At 45.4% G+C, this 21,781-nt stretch overlaps 1 protein-coding gene across 1 annotated transcript in view; it reads right to left on the bottom strand.

Moving 5' to 3' along the window:
* LOC309640322 (O-acyltransferase like protein-like) overlaps positions 1-21,781 on the bottom strand; it is a 67,497-nt gene that overhangs the window by 26,030 nt on the left and 19,686 nt on the right. Inside the window, 8 exon segments of the mRNA XM_082418780.1 lie at positions 6,411-6,522; positions 7,409-7,435; positions 7,438-7,471; positions 7,475-7,600; positions 11,715-11,856; positions 13,014-13,256; positions 19,688-19,759; positions 19,987-20,137. Coding sequence (XP_082274906.1) covers positions 6,411-6,522; positions 7,409-7,435; positions 7,438-7,471; positions 7,475-7,600; positions 11,715-11,856; positions 13,014-13,256; positions 19,688-19,759; positions 19,987-20,137 — 907 coding nt within the window.

The raw sequence follows: 21,781 nt of genomic DNA on the forward strand, positions 1-21,781 counted from the left end.
GCCTTTGGGTTATAACTTGATGGTAAGCAAGTATGTGAGTGAGCTTCCCAACCTTTATTTCCCCAGTTTTGTTGAGATATGATTGACATACAGCACAGTATAAATTTAAGATGTACAGCATAAGGATGTGATTTACATACATCATGGAGCAATGATCACAATAAGTTCAGCGAACATCCATCATCTCATAGAGACACAAAATTAAAGAAATGGAAAAAAGATTGTTTTCCTTGCGATGAGAACTCTTAGGATTTCCTCTCTGAACAACTTTCATATAAAACACACAGCCGTGCTCATTATGTTTATCGTGTTGTACGTTACATCCCTGGTACTTATTGGTCTTATTACTGAGAGTTTGTACCTTTTGAGTTTCCCAATCTTTTGACACTTATACCGATGACCCTTGTGGGTGTTTCACTAAAGAACAAATGTGTTGGACTTCCCTGGTGGCGCAGTGGTTAAGAATCCGCCTGCCAATGCAGGGGACACGGGTTCGAGCCCTGGTCCAGGAAGACCCCCCATGCCGCGGAGCAACTAAGCCTGTGCACCACAACTACTGAGCCTGTGAGCCACAACTACTGAAGCCCGCATGCCTAGAGCCCATGCTCCACAACAAGAGAAGCCACCGCAATGAGAAGCCCATGCACCACAACAAAGAGTAGCCCCCGCTCGCCACAACTAGAGAAAGCCTGCGCACAGCAATGAAGACCCAGTGCAGCCAAAAATAAATAAATTAATTAATTAATTTTTTAAAAAAAGAACAAATGTGTTTCCTCTTGCAAAAGAAGGCTGTGTGTGTGTTGGGCAGGACTTGGAAGGGATCAGGGAGGGTTGGAGAATGCCTTTATTCTCTTCCAACAAGAGTTTCTTTTGAGATGCAGCAAGTTGGATTCACTATAATAGGAACAAAATTTATAGAGACATGTAAAAGAGAGTGCTGAGTTGAGGAAGTAGCACAGCCAATTCTGATTCCAGCCTCCTCTTAATTTCTGGAAAGAATGAATCAGGGTCTCACTCTGTGTGCGGGCATGCACCATCCTAAGTTCACAAAGACAGAACAAAGAGAAAGGCTGGCAGGAAAACAGACTCTGAGCAAGAGAACTCGTTCCAAGAGGCTAAACAGACCCAGTGACCTAAACAGACTGGGAAAGAATAAAATCCTGCAACACAGATGTATGAAGTCAGCCTGAGAGATAGAAAAGGATTGCAAAACCATCACCAGTGATAATCAGAAGTCTTTAGTATTACTATGTAAATATATTAGTGACTTAGTGGTTAAGACATAGATTTCCCATGAAAAAACATTATATTTCAGTTCTGATTCTAACTTCCCTAATTGGGAGGACTTGGGCAAGTTATTTCATCTCTAAACATCAACTTCCTTATCTGTAAAAATGGGCCCGATATTGCTTCCAACTTTATAGGTTCATTGTGAGATTTGTATGAGATAAAAGATTTTAATCTCTTAGCACAGTGGCAATACTACATATCACTGTTAGTAATATTTCCATTGTTTGAATGAAAATTTTATTTAAAAGACGATGTGCACTTTCTAAAGTAATAAAATGAAAATTGGAAGGGGAAAAAGAAAAAACAGTTACTGAGACTGGCAGTGAGAAACAGAAGCAAATAGGAATAAAGAAAAAAGAAACGTATGTCTTGGTCTCTTGCACTGTGTCAGGATCTGTTGGCTCCCACCCTCTGCCACTCTCAGCTTTGCACGCCAGGGCTGGCACGGTGGTTCTCAGACGTTAGCGGGCAGCAGCATCACCTGGAGGGCTTGCTACAGTCAGAGGGCCCGATTCAGTGGACCTGGGGTGGGGCCTGAGAATCTGCATTTCTGACAAGCTTCCAGATGATGCTGGAAGAGACCATATTCTGAGAAGCACTGATAAAAGCAAGCACTCCCTGGGCCCCAGACTGAGCCCAGGGTCAGGTATGTCATCTTTATAATAAAAAGGGTGGGGCTTCCCTGGTGGCGCAGTGGTTGAGAATCTGCCTGCCAATGCAGGGGACACGGGTTCGGGCCCTGGTCTGGGAAGATCCCACATGCCGCGGAGCAACTGGGCCCGTGAGCCCAGTTTCTTGGACATCTGAAATCTCTGTAGCCTTGGCCTGTGTTTTGGATAACTCCGGGCTGACCCAATGGCTCTCTGTTGTCTCTGATTCCCACTGATAGCCCTGGGATGACCAGTGGCCTTTCGTGCCCTTCATTCTTCCCTCCTAGTGGCAAGTCTCCAGCTTGAGTTTTGCTTTGGTTCCAGCCATCCTGATTTGTCCTCGCCAGCTCCCCTCCCCGGGCTTGGAGCTCTGCCAACCAGCCCTAGCCAGACTAAGGCATCTTTTTCTTGTTCTTACTAGTCTCCTTTCAGGGAACAGAGTTCTGGTCTTTGAACTGCTGTCCCCTGGGCGGACCTCCCCACCCTCCAGAGCCTCCCACCCTGCACTTGGACTTCAACTACCTGGTTAGACCCAGCTATGCCCTCTTGGAATGTCTGGTGCCCAGTGGTTCCCACATCGTGGCCTTGTTCAGTGCAGACGGTAGACTCTGACCCTTGCCTGTCTGGCTACTCTCTGTTGTCACTCTGGCCACCTCCGAGCATGAGCTGCTGCCCTAGTGGTCAGGTCTCAGCTCATTCTGTACCCTACTTCCTCTGCATTACCCCAAAGAACCTACCACTCCGGAGTCATAAAACAATTCAGAAGTCATTTTGACAACTACTTATTGAGCAGTACTATAAGCCTAGTGCTGCTTTAGGCGCTGATGACAGCAGTACCCAAAACAGAGAAAAATCCTGCCTTCTATTCCAGTGGAGAGAGACAGAAAATAAATATATAAACATATAAATAAAGTGGCATCTATAGTCTGTTAGATAAAGAAAAACGATAAATCAGGACACATGAAGTCTTATATGTGGAATCTAAAAAAATACAACAAACTGGTGACTATAACAGAAAAGAAGCAGACTCACAGATAGAGAGAACAAACTAGTGGTTACCAGTGGGGAGAGAAGGGAGGGGCAAAATGGGGTGGGGAAGGGTGGTACAAACCACTGGGTGTAAGACAGGCTCAAGGGTGTACTATACAACACAAGGAATATAGCCAATATTTTGTAATAACTGTAAATGGAAAGTCACCTTTAAAAACTGTATAAACATTTTTGGGACTTCCCTGGTGGCACAGTGGTTAAGAATCCGCCTGCCAACGCAGGGAACACAGGTTCGATCCCTGGTCCGGGAAGATCCCACATGCCGCAGAGCAACTAAGCCCGTGCGCCACAACTACTGAAGCCCGTGCACCTAGAGCCCGTGCTCTGCAACAAGAGAAGCCACCGCAATGAGAAGCCCGCGCACAGCAATGAAGAGCAGCCCCCGCTCGCCGCAACTAGAGAAAGCCCGTGCAGCAACGAAGACCCAACGCAGCCAAAAATAAATTAAATAAAGAAATAAATTTATTTTAAAAATTGTATAAACATTTTTAAAAATTAAAAATATATATAAAATAAAATAAATAAAGAGGACAAGGAAGGCCTGCTGTGAAGGTGACATCTGAGTAAAAACCTGAAGGAGGAGAGGGAGCAAGCCACCAGGATAGCAGAAAAGTAAGTGCTGCAGAAAATGGACAGTTATTTGTAATCCCTGTTTGGGAGCTAGTTCTCACCTAATCCAGTGGCTCATACACTTTTTAATGTCATGGACTTGTAAAAAAATTTTTTTAATGAGGCACGATCAGAAGGTGGCTCTGTTGTTTGGCCAACACCAAGCTCTCCAGCACCCATCAGTATGTGCCTTCCTTTTCGGCCATTGCCAGCATCCTACATAGACATGTCCTTGAATCGCCTCTCTTTAATGACCTCTCTGATCCCCACTAACCATCTCGCTCTACTCCCCAGTCAGTGACTCCACATCTTTCCATCCTCGCCCCGATCCAGCCAGGCTTCCTTTTCCATCGTTCCCCGGAGGCACTGTGGCCAAGGTCACAAGGAGACCTTCATGTTGCCAAAGGCAAAGATCACTTCTTGGCATATTCAACTCCCCCAGCGTGAGCCCCGTAGACCACACCCTTCCTTCCTGAACTGCTCTCTTCTCTTGGTTTCCTGGTCCCTGAGGTGTCTTACTTGTCCTCCCGTTTCACAGGGCCCTCATTCTCAGACTCCTCTGGGGCTCCTCCCCTTTTTCTCAGCTTCTACAGATTGCAACACCAGAGGTCCTAGGATTCAGTGCCAAGGCTTTAAATGCTGCATGGATCCCAAGGACTCCAAGATTTCCATCTCCAACCTTGACATTTCCACTGATCTCCAGACTTACACAGCGAACTGCTTACTTACCATCTCTACATGGATGTCTAAAATGTCCCTTTATTTTAACTTGTCCAAAAGAGAAAGCTTGATTTTCCCCTCCAAACCCTGCTTCTCCAGTGTTCTCTGTCTCAATGAATACCATCACCACCTACTCAGTTACCAAAGCAAAAAGCAGAAATCGTCCTCAATGCTTCTCTTTTTCTCACACTTCACATCCAATCCATCAACAGGTCCTAACATTTCCGCCTCTAAGACATATCTTGAACATGACCTTGTCTCTCTATTCTAACCACCACCACTGCAGTCCAAGCCTTATCATTTTTCATCTGAAATATGGCAAAAGTCACCTGATCAACCTCCCTGCTTCTGTTCTTGACCTTCTTAGGTCTATTATTAACACAGGAGCCAGAGGGATTGTTCTTAAAATGTCAGATATATCACTTTCCAAATTAAAGCAATCCAGCAACTCCCCAGTCCGCCAGGACCCATGTCCAAGCTCCTTAGTGTTGCTGCAAGGTCCTACACAGTCCAGCCCTGCCTGTCTCTCCTGTCTTCATCTCCTCCACCTTCACCATGCTTCAGCCTTCCTTCGGCTCCTTTAACAAGGCTCTCCCTCTCTTGCCTTAGACTTTGGTACTAGTTGCTCCCTCTGCCTGAAACTATCTCACCCTGATTTTCCCATGGCCGCTCCTTCTTGCCATTTGGGTCTCAGATCAAATAGTCTCTCATCAGACAAGCCTTCTCTGACCTAGTCTAAACAGCTACAACCCCCTGTTCTATTCCTTTCCTGATGTTTATTACTATCAGGTTGTTTCTTGTTTATTTATTTGTTTATTGCCAATCATGCACACACATACACACACACACACACACACACAGACATAAATGGAGGCCCCATGAGAAGCCCTTGTTTGTTTTACCCATTGATGTATCCTCAGGACCTAGAACGATGCCTGGCAAATAGGCATTCAATAGAGCATGGTTGGATGGATGAATGCTTAGCATTTAATAAAAATAGCTGCCATCTACCAGCACCATCTCCCTACGAAGGAAGGGATATTTAATCCAAAAGAGGTAGAGGCAGGCCAGCACGGTGGCTAGAACACAGACTCTGGAGTCAGATTGCCTGGGTTTAGAGGACGGGTCCACCAGGACTATCCTCTTTAGTCTCAATTTTCTTATCTTTAAAATGGAGATTTTGTGGTCTAGCCATACAATGAATATTACTCACCCATTAAAAAGGAGTGAAGTACTACACTTGTGCTACAACATAGGTGAACTTCAAAAACATCATGCTAAGTGAAAGAAGCCAGGCACAAAAGGCTACATATCGTGTGATCCATTTATATGAAATACCTAGAACAAGTAAATCCTCAGACACAGACAGCAGATTTCTAAAAACTGGAGGTAGGGGGCACTGGGGAGAAACTGCTTAATGGGTATGAGGTTTCCTTTGGGGATGATGAAAATAGATAGAAGTGGTGGTTGTACAACATTGTAAACATACTAAATGCCACTGAATCATTCACTTTAAGTGGTTAATTTTATGTGATGTGAATTTCACTTCAACCAAAAAAAGAACGAAAAAACTGGGGATTTTATTATAACAGTTGTCCCTACTGTATAGGAACATTCTGAGGATTGAATGAGGTAATGCTGCAAAGGACTTAACACAGTGCCTTACATTTATCAAACATTGAAGAAAATCTACCTCTTAGTAGTTAATTTAAATAAATATAGCTTTATGTAATATCACATCATTGTCTTATTTCTTCACATTTCACTGTAGTGAGAACTGACAACTTGATCATGAATTTGCATCATACCATGAGCCAGAATTTGAGAACCACTGAAGTAAACAGTTTTGATAAATAAAATCACCTTTTGTAAAAGGCCCATTTTAGAGAGCCATCCTAAATCGTTTAATAAACTGAAGATATGAAAGAGAGGAACCAGTGAGAACAGTACTGTCCAGAGACGCACAGAAGCGAAGGCCAAGGTGAGTCAACGTGAGCCATTCAATTTTTCTCACTAAAGTGAGAACAGCCACACATCCGCATCCACACATCCCCGAACAAGCAGCCACAAGCACAACAGCAGAGAAAACACCTTATCACCTGATCAGGAAAAAATGTGTCGACGCCAAGATAGAATGGGCCACTCCGAGAATAAAGGTACAATGGATTTTTAAGCACTCTGGCTTTCCATTCAAGCACATTATCTGTCACAGACATAAAAAGCAATATCTTTTTATCTAACAGAAGAAAATCATGTGATTTATCTTTTCAGAAAAAGCAAGAAGAACACCTTTAGCTTTCAGTTATATTGAGAGGGTTTTATGCATCCCCGTAATTCACTTAAGAGGAGAACTTGGATTGGGAATAAGAGATGGTGAAAAACAAACAAACAAACAACAACAACAAATACTTCAATCAACTATACTCCAATACAAAATAAAAAGTTAAAAAAAAAAGAGAGAGAGATGGTGGCTGAGGTAGCTAATGGTAACCAGGGCTTAGCGCTCCTTTGTGCCTCTACAGGGCCAGCAGCGCCCTTGGGGCTATAGCAGCATCACCTGTCCCTCACGGTTCAGATCTCCTGGGAGGATCTTCAAACTACACCGGGCCGGCCCCTCCCCTCAATTCTGATATGTGTGTTTGGTCCCCACTTAGAGAGTTCCACTTTGTTGACGGGAGTGCGTCAGGAGTATAGCAACAGAAAGAAGGTCGAGAAACACTGATTTCATACTAGTGCACAATATTTATTTATATTTGCCAATTTTTCCAGGAGAGAAGAAAAAAGTTTCTGGATTCATTAATCATGACGAGAGGGAACCCGGCTCTTTGGACGATGAAAATACAATACTCAGCTATCACTATTCACCTGGTAATCAGGTGCCTGATTTACACCCAAGAGGAGGTAAAACAACCACTGGACACTGGCCTGGAAAACTCATTTATGGGAAGTCATGGCTCTGTCTCTAAAACAGAAGGAAGGCTGCTCGAGTGGAAGGCTGCAGCCTCCCGTCCTAGGGCCCAACGTGATCCCCCTACACAAAAGCTCCTCTCTTCCTCGACGGCTCGTAAAGATTCCTCAGTTTTCCACACCCAAAGACAGCCACGCGGTCATCTGACCGTGTGCCCAGACACGATCCAGAGAAGGCTCAATACTCAGAGGCCGTTCAGGGCAGAGCACGTGCTTCCCGGCATCTCTGTGGTCCAGAGGGCCGGCACGTTCTTCTGCCAAGAAAAGCATTTCAGAGCACGGCCCATGGCTCCTAGAAATCCTGGGCGGGAGCAAAGGTGTTACTGTCCACACTGAAAGCCAGACCAGTCCACACGCCGCCCCCCAGACAAGAGGCAAAAGACACAAACCAGTGATCCTGGCCGCCACACGGACGCTCCCTCCCTGCGACCCTGGAAAGCTCAACTCGGTTTTCCGTGGTCCCCTCTTGATCTATCTGTGGACCTTTGGACTTGGTCTCCCTCCCCTATGAACCTTGACTTTCCCTAACAGTCTTGACCTGAGGTTGGTGACCCCACTGTCCCGTACAGAATACGCTCCCCAAGCTCAGTCCCCAAGAATGCCAACGCCTGCCACCCCCCGACCCGGTCCTGTTTTACAAAGGGTTGGGGCAAGGGAGATTTAGACATCATTAAGAAATCACATGCTCCATAAGACCAGCATGTCACTTGAAATGGCATCCTTAGTGCTTTCCCAAGAATGAATCACTTGCCAGCAACATCCCTGCCTGTCATGGTATGAAAACAGAGCGGTCGGTGGAGAAGCAGCTAAGGGTGCAGACCTTACAGTTAGTTGGACACTCCTGGCTCTGAATCTAGCTGTCACGTATTAGCTGTGTGACCTCTGGCAAGTGAATTAACCTCTCTGGCCTAAATTTCCACATCTGCAAAATGGGAATCAAAGTAGATCTCATCATCATGGGATTATTGTGAAGAACAAATAAGATAGTGTCACAGCTACTACCACTCACTCTTTTAAGCCCTATTGCTTTAAGAATGGTGACTCCCTTCTACTTAATTTATTCCCTTTAATTTAAAACAAATTTGATCTGGCTCATCCTGAGAGCCAATTAAGTGTCTGGAATTGTGAAACGGGAGCCTCCAAAACTCAAGCCGGCTCCAAGAGACTCATTTCTTCTCCAGGACGTAGCCGGGTGCCTTAAACATTGTGGGCAGAAGTCCTTGCAGGATTGAAACTTATTCACAATCGAGATCTGGCTTATAACTAAGCTCTGGAAATCTAAGTCCATTTCTTAAATGGAAGGGCGTAATTAACTAGCATTTTGAGGTTCCAGCTGTAAAGATGAGTTTTTCCATGGGCGTCGCTCTCAAATGTGCCTGCCTGAAGGCATGAAGCGCACCCTTCCATTTAGAAGAATTTTCTCTCCCCAGGATTTGGCATTGTCACAGCGCAACCAGCAGTGTCCTACACCTCGTATCCTGGCTCCCCTCGGTTCCCCAAGAAGCCACAAACTGCAAAGCAGAGTCACGGGACCTGGCTTTGCCCAGTTCTGCCAATTCCTTTACCTCTCTCCTCACTTTTAAACCGAGCACATTTTTGGCAGGGCTGTTGTGAGGATTCAAGAACAATATTTGTCAAATATCTGGCCCAATGCCTAACTTGGCAAGCAAGAACTGAATACATTTTGCTATCATTATTATTGTTTTTCATCTAAGTTCTACTTGCGGGTGAACTTAACTAGCAGTAGCTATCAGATTGTCTGAAAACAACTGGCCTATAGAGAAGACAGCCTCTCTGAGTCCCATTTCGCTCATTTGTAAATGGAAAGTATCCTAAACCACAGGAACACAGGGAGCGTCAGGTGAAACAATGCATGTGGTTCCCTAAGTGCGGCTCCCTAGACCAGAAGCTTCAGCACCCCCTGGGAACTTGTTAGGAATGCACAGTCCCAGGCTCCACCCCAGACCTACTGACTCAGAATCTGAGGGGACAGGGCCTGGGAATCTGTGTGGTGACAAGCCCTCCAGGCGATTCAGGTGCTCACCCAAGTTTGAGAAACATGGGTGTGACAGTGCTTCGAATTTCTGGATTTTCTCAGTGATTATAACTGTGAGCCCACTTTAAGCAACAGACCACAGAGTAAGAACCCTGGGGCCGAAATCCATAGCTATTTACTTCATGAAGATGTTCTCAAACGTTCGCTGGTATTTTTCTCATCTAAACAGTAAACAACAGGCTCACGTAACAGGAAACCATTCTAAGCAAATGCAATGATTATTTGGAGTATAAAGAACTAGGAATCCGAAATACCCTATTTGGCTCTAAACATCTAGAAGACACAGTGGTCTTATGTTGATTTGACTTCCTGGTGAGTATAAAAGTGGAGAGAAAAACATGCTGAACCTGAGGGTCTCTCCATCTTGATTATTTCCAAACATTCAGGAATGTGATATTTTACTCTGATGGCATTAAATACAAAAAAAAAAAAAAAAATTGCTAGAGCAATGGAACACAGAAACCCCCCATTTTGAGACCACAGTTAAATGTAGCTGCTGAAAAAAGTTAACACAACCTTAGTGTCCCGATCAGGGAGAGCCTTATTTTGGGTGAAGAACCTAAAGTTTCAGGGGCTGATTCCTAGAACCATACCAGGTGTGTCTGCCTGTGATCTGGTCTTAAAATGAAGGCTCTGTGGGTTAGCCTTTCACCCGATGATAAGCAATGGTGAATTTTGGTGACTGTAGGCTCACCCTCAAGCTGACAATTAGAAGCATGTGGCAGGTCCCTGGAACCCAGCTGACCTCAGCAAGGTCAGTCTAGTAAGAGGTCTTGACCAATTAAAGCCCCTACCCATTCCTCCCTCTCCTGGTTTAACTGGGAGAACAAGGAAAAGAGGAACGAATTAGGAGGAGGTGAGGACACATTGTCTTATTGAATTCCTTCAACAAATTCCATTAAATGTCCCCATTTTACACATGTGGAAACTGAGGTTCCTAGAGGTCAAACAACCTGACCAAGGGCAGAGTTAGAAACCAAGGTAGGTTTGCCTGGGGTTTGCTAAGCATATGCTCTTTCTGCCAAGCCCACCCTGGAACCTTCTAGATGGCAGCCAGGGAGCAGAGAGAGTTCTTGAACCACGTGAGGTGAGAAATAATAGAGAGGTCTGAGGCTTGGGGGAGGCCATCAAAACTGTCCTCAACATCTGACAGGGCCGTAATAGAAACAAGAGAATAAGCAGATTTATTTTCTGAGACCCCAGAGGGCAAAAACCAGGGCCCAAGAGTAGAAATTATAGGGCAGCAGGGATTGCCGCCATGCAGAAGCCTGACAATGCAACTTCCCATCACGATGGGTTCCGAGGGCTTCCGATTTGGGAAGGAGGTTGCACAGGGACCTCTAAGCCTTCTCAGTGTTTATATTTTATCATCTTTATACAAACATGCTTTTGTTGTTTTTCTCATTGTTGGGGTTTTTTGTTGATGTTGCTGCTATTTTTGTTTTTGCCTGAAGATCCAAATAGGATCTGATAAAGTCATCACTGCCTTCCACACTGGATGCATTCCCTGCAGCTACTTGAGCACATATTCATATTCTTCTGGTCCAGTCATTGAAATTTTGTTTTGTTTTTTTCCCTCTCGTTGGAGTAAAGGAAGGACAATCGCGTGGACCTCAGAGGCTCTGCCAAAAATTATTCCACATCTTCTAAAAATACTTGCATGTGAGGCTATTCTTGTTTCAGAATGTGTGTGTGTGTGTGTGTGCGTGTGTGTGTGTGTGTATTTGCCTTGCCATATGGGCAGGTGGAAATAAAGGTAACGCTCTTGATTTTTAACTAAAACACAACCCGCTGTGACTTATCCCTACCCAGCCTGTCACTACGCTGTGCCAGGTTGTCTATTTCCATTGTAATCCCCTCATGTTTTTTGCACACTCACTCCCCTGGCTTCAGCTTATATGTAAATCATTTACCTCAGGAACGCCAGGAAGGTTCTGTGAGTCATCTGTGTAGCTGTGACACTGAAAATAGACATCGTGCTCATGGGATGGTCCCTTAGAGGATTACCGTAGTGCAACCCAATCTCTGTTCTGACCTAGACTTTGAGTTGCACAAAAACACACCGCATAATTGTACCTAAGAAAGAAAGCAGCATTTTCAGCAACCTCGCCTGAACACACTGATGGTAAACAAAGACTCAACTGTGAAGAGCAGAGACCCAACCTTCACTCCAGCTTTTAGAAGCTCTCGGGCATCACTAGACCCCAGCTCTGCAGGGGTTATTTTCTAATAGCGTCGTCATCTAAGTCACCTCTCATGAGCGGTCTTGGTTTGTTAACATACCTACTTTTCCCTCTGCTCGGGGTTCCTGACAGTGAGGGACGGGCAAGGCAATCAGTCCGTTGGATTCTGTTTATTTGCTCACTCCTCACCCGCTCTCTCAAAGGCAGACTCCTGTAAGTGGCCGGATGCGCTCCAGGTGTGGGCGATGCCTTGCGGCCTGACCTCCACCCAGTGGCTGCCACGTAGACAGTTCCAGCCAGAGGAAGGGTGAGGCCCAGCAAGGTGAGGAACCTGCAGGGAGATGACACGCATGTGACCAAGCCTGACCTCACCCCAGCACCACAGTAAGATGCAGAGAAAACAGCCCAGGGGGAAAAAAACCCTCTCCAGCCCCCTACTGAAATGTAGGCAAACATTAACAGGTTTAAGGGTTAGGAGTGGCTTTCTAAGAAAAAATAATGAAAGAAATTACAAAGTCAAAGATGAATGGATTCCACTAAAGTCCTTATTATAATTGTAAAAAAAAAAAAAAAATCATAACAAACAAAAAGCAACCAACACATTGAGGAAGAGATTTGCAGCTGATATGACTAAGGAGTCATATCCTTCATCTGTAGAATGAACCTTAAAAAATCAGTAAGAACCCAACTAACACAGACATAGAAAAGGGAGTGAAGAGTATGAATAGCAGGTAAACTTAGAAAGAAAAACCCTTATTACCAATTTTTTTTAAATGTAAATTAAACCAATTTATGAATCTATCAAATTGGCACTAGTTTTCATAAAGGGAGCTTTTGATGCTGGTGGCAGGGTGATGAAACAGACATGGGCATCTCCTACTGGGGGCAGAATAATGAGGTTTTCAGGAAAGCACCTTATAAAAGATCCGACCTCTGGGCCAGCAAGCCTACTGCCATTAGTTTGTCCTAAGAAACAATGTCAGATGCAACTAAGACTTAACAGGCAAGTCTGCTGAGGTGTCTGGGGGAGAAGCAATGCCTCAAATAAAAGAAATTCATCTTCAGTGGTCACATGATAGGAACAGGAATATTTGGGGATGGAATACATTTCTCAGTGATCCCAAAAGCCCATCACATTTGGGTGTGGCCGGCTCCCTCTGGAACACGTCTGAATTTTCTTGTTTAAAGTAAATGGTGGACTTCCCTGGTGGCGCAGTCGTTAAGAATCTGCCTGCCAATGCAGGGGACACGGGTTTGAGCCCTGCTCCGGGAAGATCCCACATGCCACGGAGCAAATAAGCCCATGAGCCACAACTACTGAAGCCCGTGCACCGCAACAAAGAGTAGCCCCCGCTCGCTGCAACTAGAGAAAGCCCGTGCACAGCAACGAAGACCCAACTCAGCCAAAATAAATAAATTAATTAATTAAATTAAAATTCACCTTTAAGATAAATAAATGAATAAAGTAAATGGTGATCAGACATTATTCAGTGAATGAAAATGAAATGGCCAAGTGTAGCTAGTGAGCAAAAGTTGATAAAACAGTCCAACGTGCACAACCCAACCCGGTACCTGAGATGCCTATACTCACAGACACATGGCAACACATGTCCAGGGAGAATAATCCAGTAGCACATCTGGCCACACCCCCACCAGATGAGGAGAAGGAATTTATTGTAAAGAGAGGGAGAGAAGGAGCCAAAAATGAAGCATTTCTGAATCTTAAAATATCTACCAAGAAGAAAAAAAAAGATTGCATTAGTAACACTTTACTTTGCAATAAATACTTGATGCTTTTCCAAGAGCTTTCATATTTATTATTTCAAAATCAAACTTTGACATTAAAATGGGCAGCTGGCTTTTAATATATCTGATTTACACATGGGGAAATTAGAGCTCAAAGGTGCGGAAACTCACAGAACTAGGAACTCTTAGCCCAGCTGGAGGTGGACCACGGGTCTCCTGAACCCTCAGTCTGCCCAGGCTCTGCATCTTTTCCCAGCACTCAGAACTGGGAATGGCAATCCACAAAGGCCTCATTGGTGGCTCAAATCTTTCTGTGAGCAGGTCTCCACGAGAAAAATATATGTGACACGAGATGGAAAAATAAGATGGAAGCCACAAGCTGGGGAAAGGTGCTGCCTGATATTGAAGATAAGATGCACCAACTTAGGACACAGTTAATTAGTCACCACGAGAAATAGTTTGTGAAGATATAAGTGATAAGACTAGGGAGCAGAGGTCTCAAGCTTTAGCGTGCCTCAGAATTACCTGAAGGGCCTGGTAAATAGACCGCTTCCCGCCTCCCCTCCCTGCAAGCTCTGATCCAGTAGGTCTGGGGAGGGGCCTGAGAATTTGCATTTCTAACAAGTTTCCAGGTGTTCCTGCTGCTAATTGGGGTGCACACTTTACCAGACCAGGGGACTTCCAAAATCTCAGCAAAGGATGGGGGGCACAGCGTGGTCTAATAAAATAGCAACACTGGTTATAAATAACAAAAAACACTGCTGTTTATTAAATGCCCACTTGCTATGAGACAGGTCTTGCTCATTATTTCTACTTTGTCAACATCCCTATAAAGAGCTATTATTTACCGTATTTTACAGACAAGGAAAATTCTCCTCAGGTAAGTTTATGAATTTGAGCGTAGTGGTTAAGAATACAGGATCTGCAGTTTGGGAGCCTGCATCCACCCCTGACAATCTGACCATGGGTGAGTTAGTTTAATTGCCCTGTGCCTCAGTTTCCCCCTTGGTAAAATGGAGATACCTACTTCACAGGGTTGTTATGAAAATGAAATGTAGCGAGAACTCTAAAGCACTTAGAAAGTACCTGGCCTTGAGTAAGAGCTCAGTAAATGTTGGTTGTCTTTATTATGATTGCTGCTGAGTAGCAGGGCCAGAACTCACCCCAGGTCTGTACGAACTTGAAGGATGTGGTCTTTTTATCCCCTCAAGCTACCTCATCTCACCACACTACTAGACTCGCATTCAGGAGTTTTGGGTTCAAGCCACCTTGCTGTGTGACTCTGGGCAAGTCACTTCAGCCCTCTGGGTCTCATTTTCTCATGTATGTAATGAGGAAGGGTGGGTTGGACACAATATATTCTCATGTCCCTTCCACCTCCAGCACCCACTGTTCCCATGAGTGTGAGCAGAGGGTTTCTGAAATGTCCAAATAGGCCACTAAAAGGTTAAAAATGTGTGATTCCTGTGAGTCTTATTGTCACCTGTTAAGGGTGGAGACAAGAAGCAGTTGTTGGTGGGTCCTCAGCGCTGGCCAAGAGTGAGGGGGCTGCATCAGGGGATTCCTACGGGGGGCACAGCAGCAGAATTCCTTTCTCCAATTCCAATCGCTTTGAATTGATGCTCCCCGAGCTACTTCCTGGTAGTATTCAATATTTTAATTTCCCCAATAAACTCTCACCCTGAAAACTGACAAGCTGACAAGTCTGCTCCCCTTTGAAGTTCTATTCTAATTTTAAAAGAATCAACTGGAGTTTTGTTTTTTCAGTGAACCACTCAAGAGCCTCTGGCCGACTGATCAGGACCCCAGCCTGCGGACCCTGGATGAACTGAGAAAACCAGCTTCTTTGGCCTGCAAAGCAAAGCCCAGCTCCTCCCTGTGGCGACCTTCTGCGGACATCCTGCGAAGCCACAGCCACCATAACCTTCCTTGTCACCTTTAACTGCACAGCACATGTTGGAGGTCACGGGAAGATCCCAAATCAAGATGTAAAAGCTTTGTAGTTTATCTACACTATTGAAAAAAACTTTTTTTTTTTTTTTTACTTTAATTAAGGGCCCTCCATGCAACAAAGAGTCCAAGACAACAGAATTAGGAATAAAACGATAAACTATACTTCTGGGCTTCGAGATTACATTTTCTTCACCTTCCGTTGTTTTTAAAAGTGTGTTTTTTGTTAGATCTGAAGCCTCCCTTTTCAAGAAGCACAGGTTTAGCAGCAGCTGGAAAATGTACCCCAGTTGTCCCAAATGATAGTCTTTCCCCGTCTAAATCATAGAGGAACTGCCTCATTGGCCCCGAAGCCGATTAAAGCAAGTTAGAATAGACATCACCTCAGCTGCCCCAGGGGAATCCCTGCCCGCACAGTCAGCAGTTTGTCTGCGGATGAAATCTGAAGCGTTGGGCAACAGTGTCCAGACTCTGAAGGACACGGGAGACCCAGGTCCTCACTGCTAAGGGGGCAAACCCGGAAGGTGATAACTTCTTCATCCATGGGGTGACCACTGCCCCCCTAACCCCAAAGATATTCCAGGCAGTATACTAACTAAATGACATTCCTGGCTCTGCCCCACTCCATCACCATACCACCCTGTAGTTTGGCAGTGACTTTTAAACCTCTAAATAGCTCTGGCCCAACCAAAAAGCCAGAATAGTGCTGGAAGTGTGTGTGTGTGTGTGTGTGTGTGTGTGTGTGTACGTGTGTTGAGGGAGGTCACAGAAAGGGTTAAGCGTGGTTACACTGAAGGCGTCATCAGCTTAGGTCCCCCAGACACTCAGGCCCATCCCTTCTACCTTGGGCCTGGGTCAGGAGTACATGGGGGCTTCTGCAGGATCCCACCCCCTCCCCCCCAGTTCCGGTCCCACCCCTTTTCCCCTCAGATGCTCTGTTCCTATACCACCAACTGCCTTATGGGCAGGAGTATGGACCACCTAAGCTCCACCCCCTAGGCCGACCCCCGCTGCAATTCCCAGGTCCTAGACACTCAGAGTGTGGCCTGGAAGACAAGGGGCAGGCTCCAGGGGCGGGGCACGTCCCATTGGCCCTGCAGCATCTCATCCCATGCGGGGGACACAGCCAGAGGAAGGCTAGAGAAGTGTGGCGTCCCTTAAATATGGGGTCCAGGATAGGACCCCTCTTGGCTAGGTCTGAGGGCTGCCTTGCAGACATCACTCCCCCTTCCTGCAAAGTGCCTCTCGTGTCGATTACAAGGCTCCAGGGAGCCTAAGGGTCAGAAGAGAAGGACAATGAATAGAACGTAATTGAACCCTAGAGGTCCAAACTCAAGTTCAAAGGGACCTTGAGAAGAAACTGTTATGGACTGAATTGAATCTCCCACCCCAAATTCATATGTTGGAACCCTACCCCCCTGGTACCTCCGAATGTGACTCTTTTAGAGGGGTGATAAAGTTAAATATTCCATTGACGTGGGCCCTAATCCAATCTGACTGGTGTCCTTATATGAAGAGGAAATTTGGACGCACCCACGTGAGCACGCAGAGGAAAGACCACGTGAGGAAACAGCGAGAAGGTGGCTGTCCGCACACCAAGGAGAGAGGCCTCGGGAGAGACCAGCCCTGTGACACCTCGATCTAGGACTTCCGGCTGCCAAAAAATGTGAGAAAGACATTTCTGTTGTTTAAGCCACCCAGCCTGTGGTACTTTGTTAACGCAGCCCCAGCAAACTAACACAGAGACTCACCAAACGCTATGCTCGGGGGGCAGCGCTTGGGCTGGGAAACGGGCCAAGACTCTCAGAATTGGACTGCACATGGACGGTTGGGCTTCCTGGGCTTGTCCAGTGTCACCAAGTGACCCAAGTCAGTGTCCTCAGGTCCCAGGAGCACTGAGAGGAAGCACCCACACCTGACTCTCCGTCCTGCCAGAGTAAATAAACCAACTGGCAGCCCCTGCACATTCAAGCAACCTGAAGTGCACCAGATTCCAGGTCTACACAGGCGAACATGACACCTTTGCTTGAAACCAAATAAATGATCTGTTTCCAAGATTTCAGCACAGCCCACCCCCCAACCTCTGCACTAACATAGGCCAGCTCAAGCCCTCCTTATAAATGTTTCCTGTTTACCCAGACTGGTTCTCCCTGCCCCCACTGCCCCTCACCCCAAAGCTCCTCTCCAAGTGGGCCTGTCCCCAGCGCTCAACGTGGGGCTGAGCATCTCTCTCCCGACAGTGTTTCCCAACAGCTCAGGCACACAGACACTTCTTCCCAACTAAATTGTAGGTTTCCCAAAATGAGTAACTCCCCATCCTTTTGATTCTCCCCCAGCACACACATGTGATGTCTCACACAAAGGCCAGATACTAAAGTGCTCAATAAATATTTTCTGAATTAAACTGAGAACAGAAAATGGTATTCTGTGAAATGTTTTGGGTTCCTTTTGAGTCCTTAGTTGGAAAGGCATTTCTGGGGGTAATTCAAGTTATTATTATTAAAATAGGTCCATTTTCTCAATCAGTGCTCAGGGAAATCCATGAGAGACAGCAGTGGGGGAAGAAGTCGGCCCTCACAGTGCTAACACCATTGTTCCACTATCTAGGTCTCATAATTCTAACTATAGTAGGCAAAGTGAGATGAAATCGGCCTCACAGAGCATAGGAAAGAGAACAGCGCAGAGGAGCAAAACGTGCCACCCCAAAATGTGTCTCTTTGGCACGCAGATTATTCCAAGCTAAAGACAATCAAGGCCCAAAAGTCTCAGGAAGAAACTTTGACCTTCGTCCTAACTGCCAGAAAGAATGTAGATAGGGGACATGTTCCAGAGAGGGAGTCATCACCATAGATAACTACAGTATAATAGGAACTAGGGGTGTGGCAGGAAGGAACCCGGCAAAGTCTGTTTGTTAAAATTCCTCTCTGAGGGCTTCCCTGGTGGCGCAGTGGTTGAGAGTCTGCCTGCCAATGCAGGGAACACGGGTTCGAGCCCTGGTCTGGGAGGATCCCACATGCCGCGGAGCGACTAGGCCCGTGAGCCACAACTACTGAGCCTGCGCGTCTGGAGCCTGTGCTCCGCAACAAGAGAGGCCGCGACGGTGAGAGGCCCGCGCACCGCGATGAAGAGTGGCCCCCGCTCGCCGCAACTAGAGAAAGCCCTCGCACAGAAACAAAGACCCAACACAGCCATGAATAAATAAAATTTAAAAAAATAATAAAGCAAATAATTTTTTAAAAAATCAACATTTGTTAAAAAAAAAAAAGAGTACAATTAAAAAAAAAAAAAAATTCCTCTCTGTGTCCGTTGTCTCTGCATGGCCTAGCAAGCATTTGTTTACCGAACACCTGTTCTTTTTCACCTTCCTGTAAATTGCCTTCCTTCCCTTTGAAGCCCCAAACCCCTCCCCGATTCTTCTTCTCTCAGAGGGCACATAATCCTCAACTGCCTAACTTGTCCCATAGTCTCCTGGAGCCCCGTAATGTACGTAATCAAATTTGATTTTCTCTTGTTAATCTGTCTATAAGTCACCACCTTCCCAACTCCCTGTCATGTTTAAAGGACCTCGGATAACCTAGCCAAATGCGCAAGTAGGTATTAGGTGGTGTTCTGGATTGAATTGTGTCCACTCCAAAAAGTTTCAAACCCTAACACCCCTCCACCCCCGCTCCCACCCTGGGAACTCCTGAGTTTGATAACACTGCGAATGTGACCTTATTTGGAAATAGGGTCTTTGCAGAGGTAATCAACTTAAGATGAGGTCATAATGAAACAGGAGGGAAGGGGGCAGGGCGCAACCTTTAAAAAATGACATAGCCATAGGACATGACAAAAACTGGTTAGAACCAACTAGGTCCAAGGTGGCAGAAGATTTGACTTCCAGTGGACCTTGAGCCTCATTATACACTATTGTAATACATTAGCATAATCTAAGTGACACACAACCAGCGCCATGACAGTTCCAAAGCCAACGATCAAAGATCAAAAAGTGGGCAGTGGCCCAATTCCTGGAAATCTCCACCCCTTCCCCAAAATACTTGGAATAATCTTCCCGCTCATAAGCCTATGAAATTACCCAGCCCATAAAAATTAACCACCCCATATTTCGGGGCCTCTCATCCTCTGAGATGGCCCACACTCTGTCTGTGGAATGTGCTTCTCTCTAAATAAACCCACTTCTTACCTATCACTTTGCCTCTCACTGAATTCTTTCTGCGATGAGACATCAAGAACCTCAGCTTCTTTGAGTCCTGAGACCAGGTGTGTGATCTCAATTAAAAGACCGTGGGTTCAAATCCCAATCTGGGTTCTGGCCGGGTTTGAGTCCCGGCACTTGTATTCAAGTCCCAATCTGAGGTCCATGGTTTGAATACTAGGTTAGGGTAGGTCCTAAATCCAGTGTGACCGGTGTCTTTACACAAAGAGGGAAATTTGGACACAGAGAGACACACAAGGAAGAACGCTACCTGATGATGGAGGTACAGATGGGAGTGATGCATTGTAAGCCACCCAGTTGGTGGTACTTTGTTACAGGAACCCTAGGAAACAGAACACAGTAAGCGGTGCTAAAATACACAGACGTGAATTGTTAGGGAACTAGACAATAACTAGGTTTGCGATCATCACACCCAAATTTTATCTAGACCCTCTGGTGTTCCATATTTTCATTATCAGGAACTCACACAAAGTCTGTTGGTTGAAATTTTATAACATCCTATGGCAGCCACACTATGCAGTTTTTTGCCTAAAAGCAATATGTTCTGACCTGCCCAGAATATTCCTTCTCTCTGCTATACCGGGCTCATTTCTTCTTGGCTTCTCTGCCACGGTCTTCTCCTCATGTTGACTCCTACCCTCGTGATCTAGATGAAAAAAATCCGCACAAACAGCTACTGCTGAGCTGGTTGCCTCCACATCTGTAATGGAAATATTGGCAACTCATCAAAAAGCTTTAAGGAATAGCTGACAAATCCTTTCCAGATGGAGACCTTTTCCCCTGGGCACAGTTGCTCCCATTTCTATCTGCTGCCTCTGTGCAGAAGCTGGATAAACACCTTGGCAGTGAGGACTAAATTCCACTAATATATTCACCTAAGTCAACTCTGCTCACCTTAATCAGGGCCCTTTATTTTTCTAGTTCCTCAAAGAGAATCATCAAAATATCTTTGTATTGATAATAATTTCTAACCTTCCATTTTATTCTAATATCAACTCTAGCTAATAAGCTTAGCATTAGGCAGAAAAACTAGACTAACAGATGAATCTCTTAAATAATAATGACCATTAACTCATTAGAGAGTCATTTATTCACTTGCTATGCTAATATAATAACAACTCTGCAAGTTTTTCTTTGTTTCTAAGATATTTATGGCTTATCCAACAAGAACTGAAATTTAAATTTGATATATAACAACTGGTTTTCTTTTTAATACCACCTGAAATATTTGGTTTAGATCGAGAGGTAATGTACCTGAAGCTGTTGGGATAATCATAAATTCAGAGGACAATTTAAGGTTATTGAAAACTAACTGCAGGTTTCCCTGATGGCGCAGAGGTTAAAAATCCACCTGCCAATGCAGGGGACACGGGTTCGAGCCCTGGGCCAGGAAGATCTCACATGTGGTGGAGCAACTAAGCCCGAGCACCACAACTACTGAGCCCACACGCCACAACTACTGAAACCCGCACGCCTAGAGCCCGTGCTCTGCAACAAGAGAAGCCACCGCAATGAGAAGCCCGCGCACTGCAACGAAGAGTAGCCCCCGCTCGCCGCAACTAGAGAAAGCTTGCGTGCAGCAACGAAGACCCAACGCAGCCAAAAATAAATAAATAAAAATTTATTAAAAAAAAAAGAAAACTAACTGCAATATCAACACTTAAAAGAGGCTTTTAATACCGTGTGTGATATTGTGATATAATAAGAAATATATATTTGGTCTTCATCCCCAGTTCCTGGTACAGAACTCCTAAAGCCTTGGAATTTCCTAAGTGATGGGCGGAGAGGAGCACCTGTTGTTATTCATTATAAGCCCCTTTCAACCACACTTGAGTTTAAGCTAATACGTGACTCTTGGAGGAGAGGGGCTGGTTGTCAGAGGAACCAACCATGTGATTAGAGGGTTGGGAGTTTCAGACCCATCCCCAACCTCCGGGGAGAAGAGAGGGGCTGGGGATTGAGTTACTCACCAATGGGCGGTGATTTAATCAATCATGCCTACATAATGGACCCTTCATAAAAACCCTAAACAAAGGGGTTCAGAGAGCTTCCAGGCTGATGAACACACTGGGGTGCTGGGAGGGTGGTGCACCCTGAGAGGGCGTGGAATCTCTGTGCCCCTTTCCACATACCTTGCCCTCTGCATCTCTTCCACTTGGCTATTCCTGAGTTTTATTCGTTATAATAAGGCAGTAATAGTAAGTCATGTGTTTCCCTGAGTTCTGTGAGCATTACAGCAAATTATCAAACCCGAGGAGAGGATCCTGGGAACAAATCAGAGTCAGGGGAACCCCTGATTTGTAGCCAAGTTGGACAGAAGTAGTGGGTAACCTCAGGACCCACT

The sequence above is a fragment of the Balaenoptera physalus genome, assembly GCF_965194825.1.
Source record: "Balaenoptera physalus genome assembly, chromosome: 12".
Taxonomy (NCBI): Eukaryota; Metazoa; Chordata; class Mammalia; order Artiodactyla; family Balaenopteridae; genus Balaenoptera; species Balaenoptera physalus.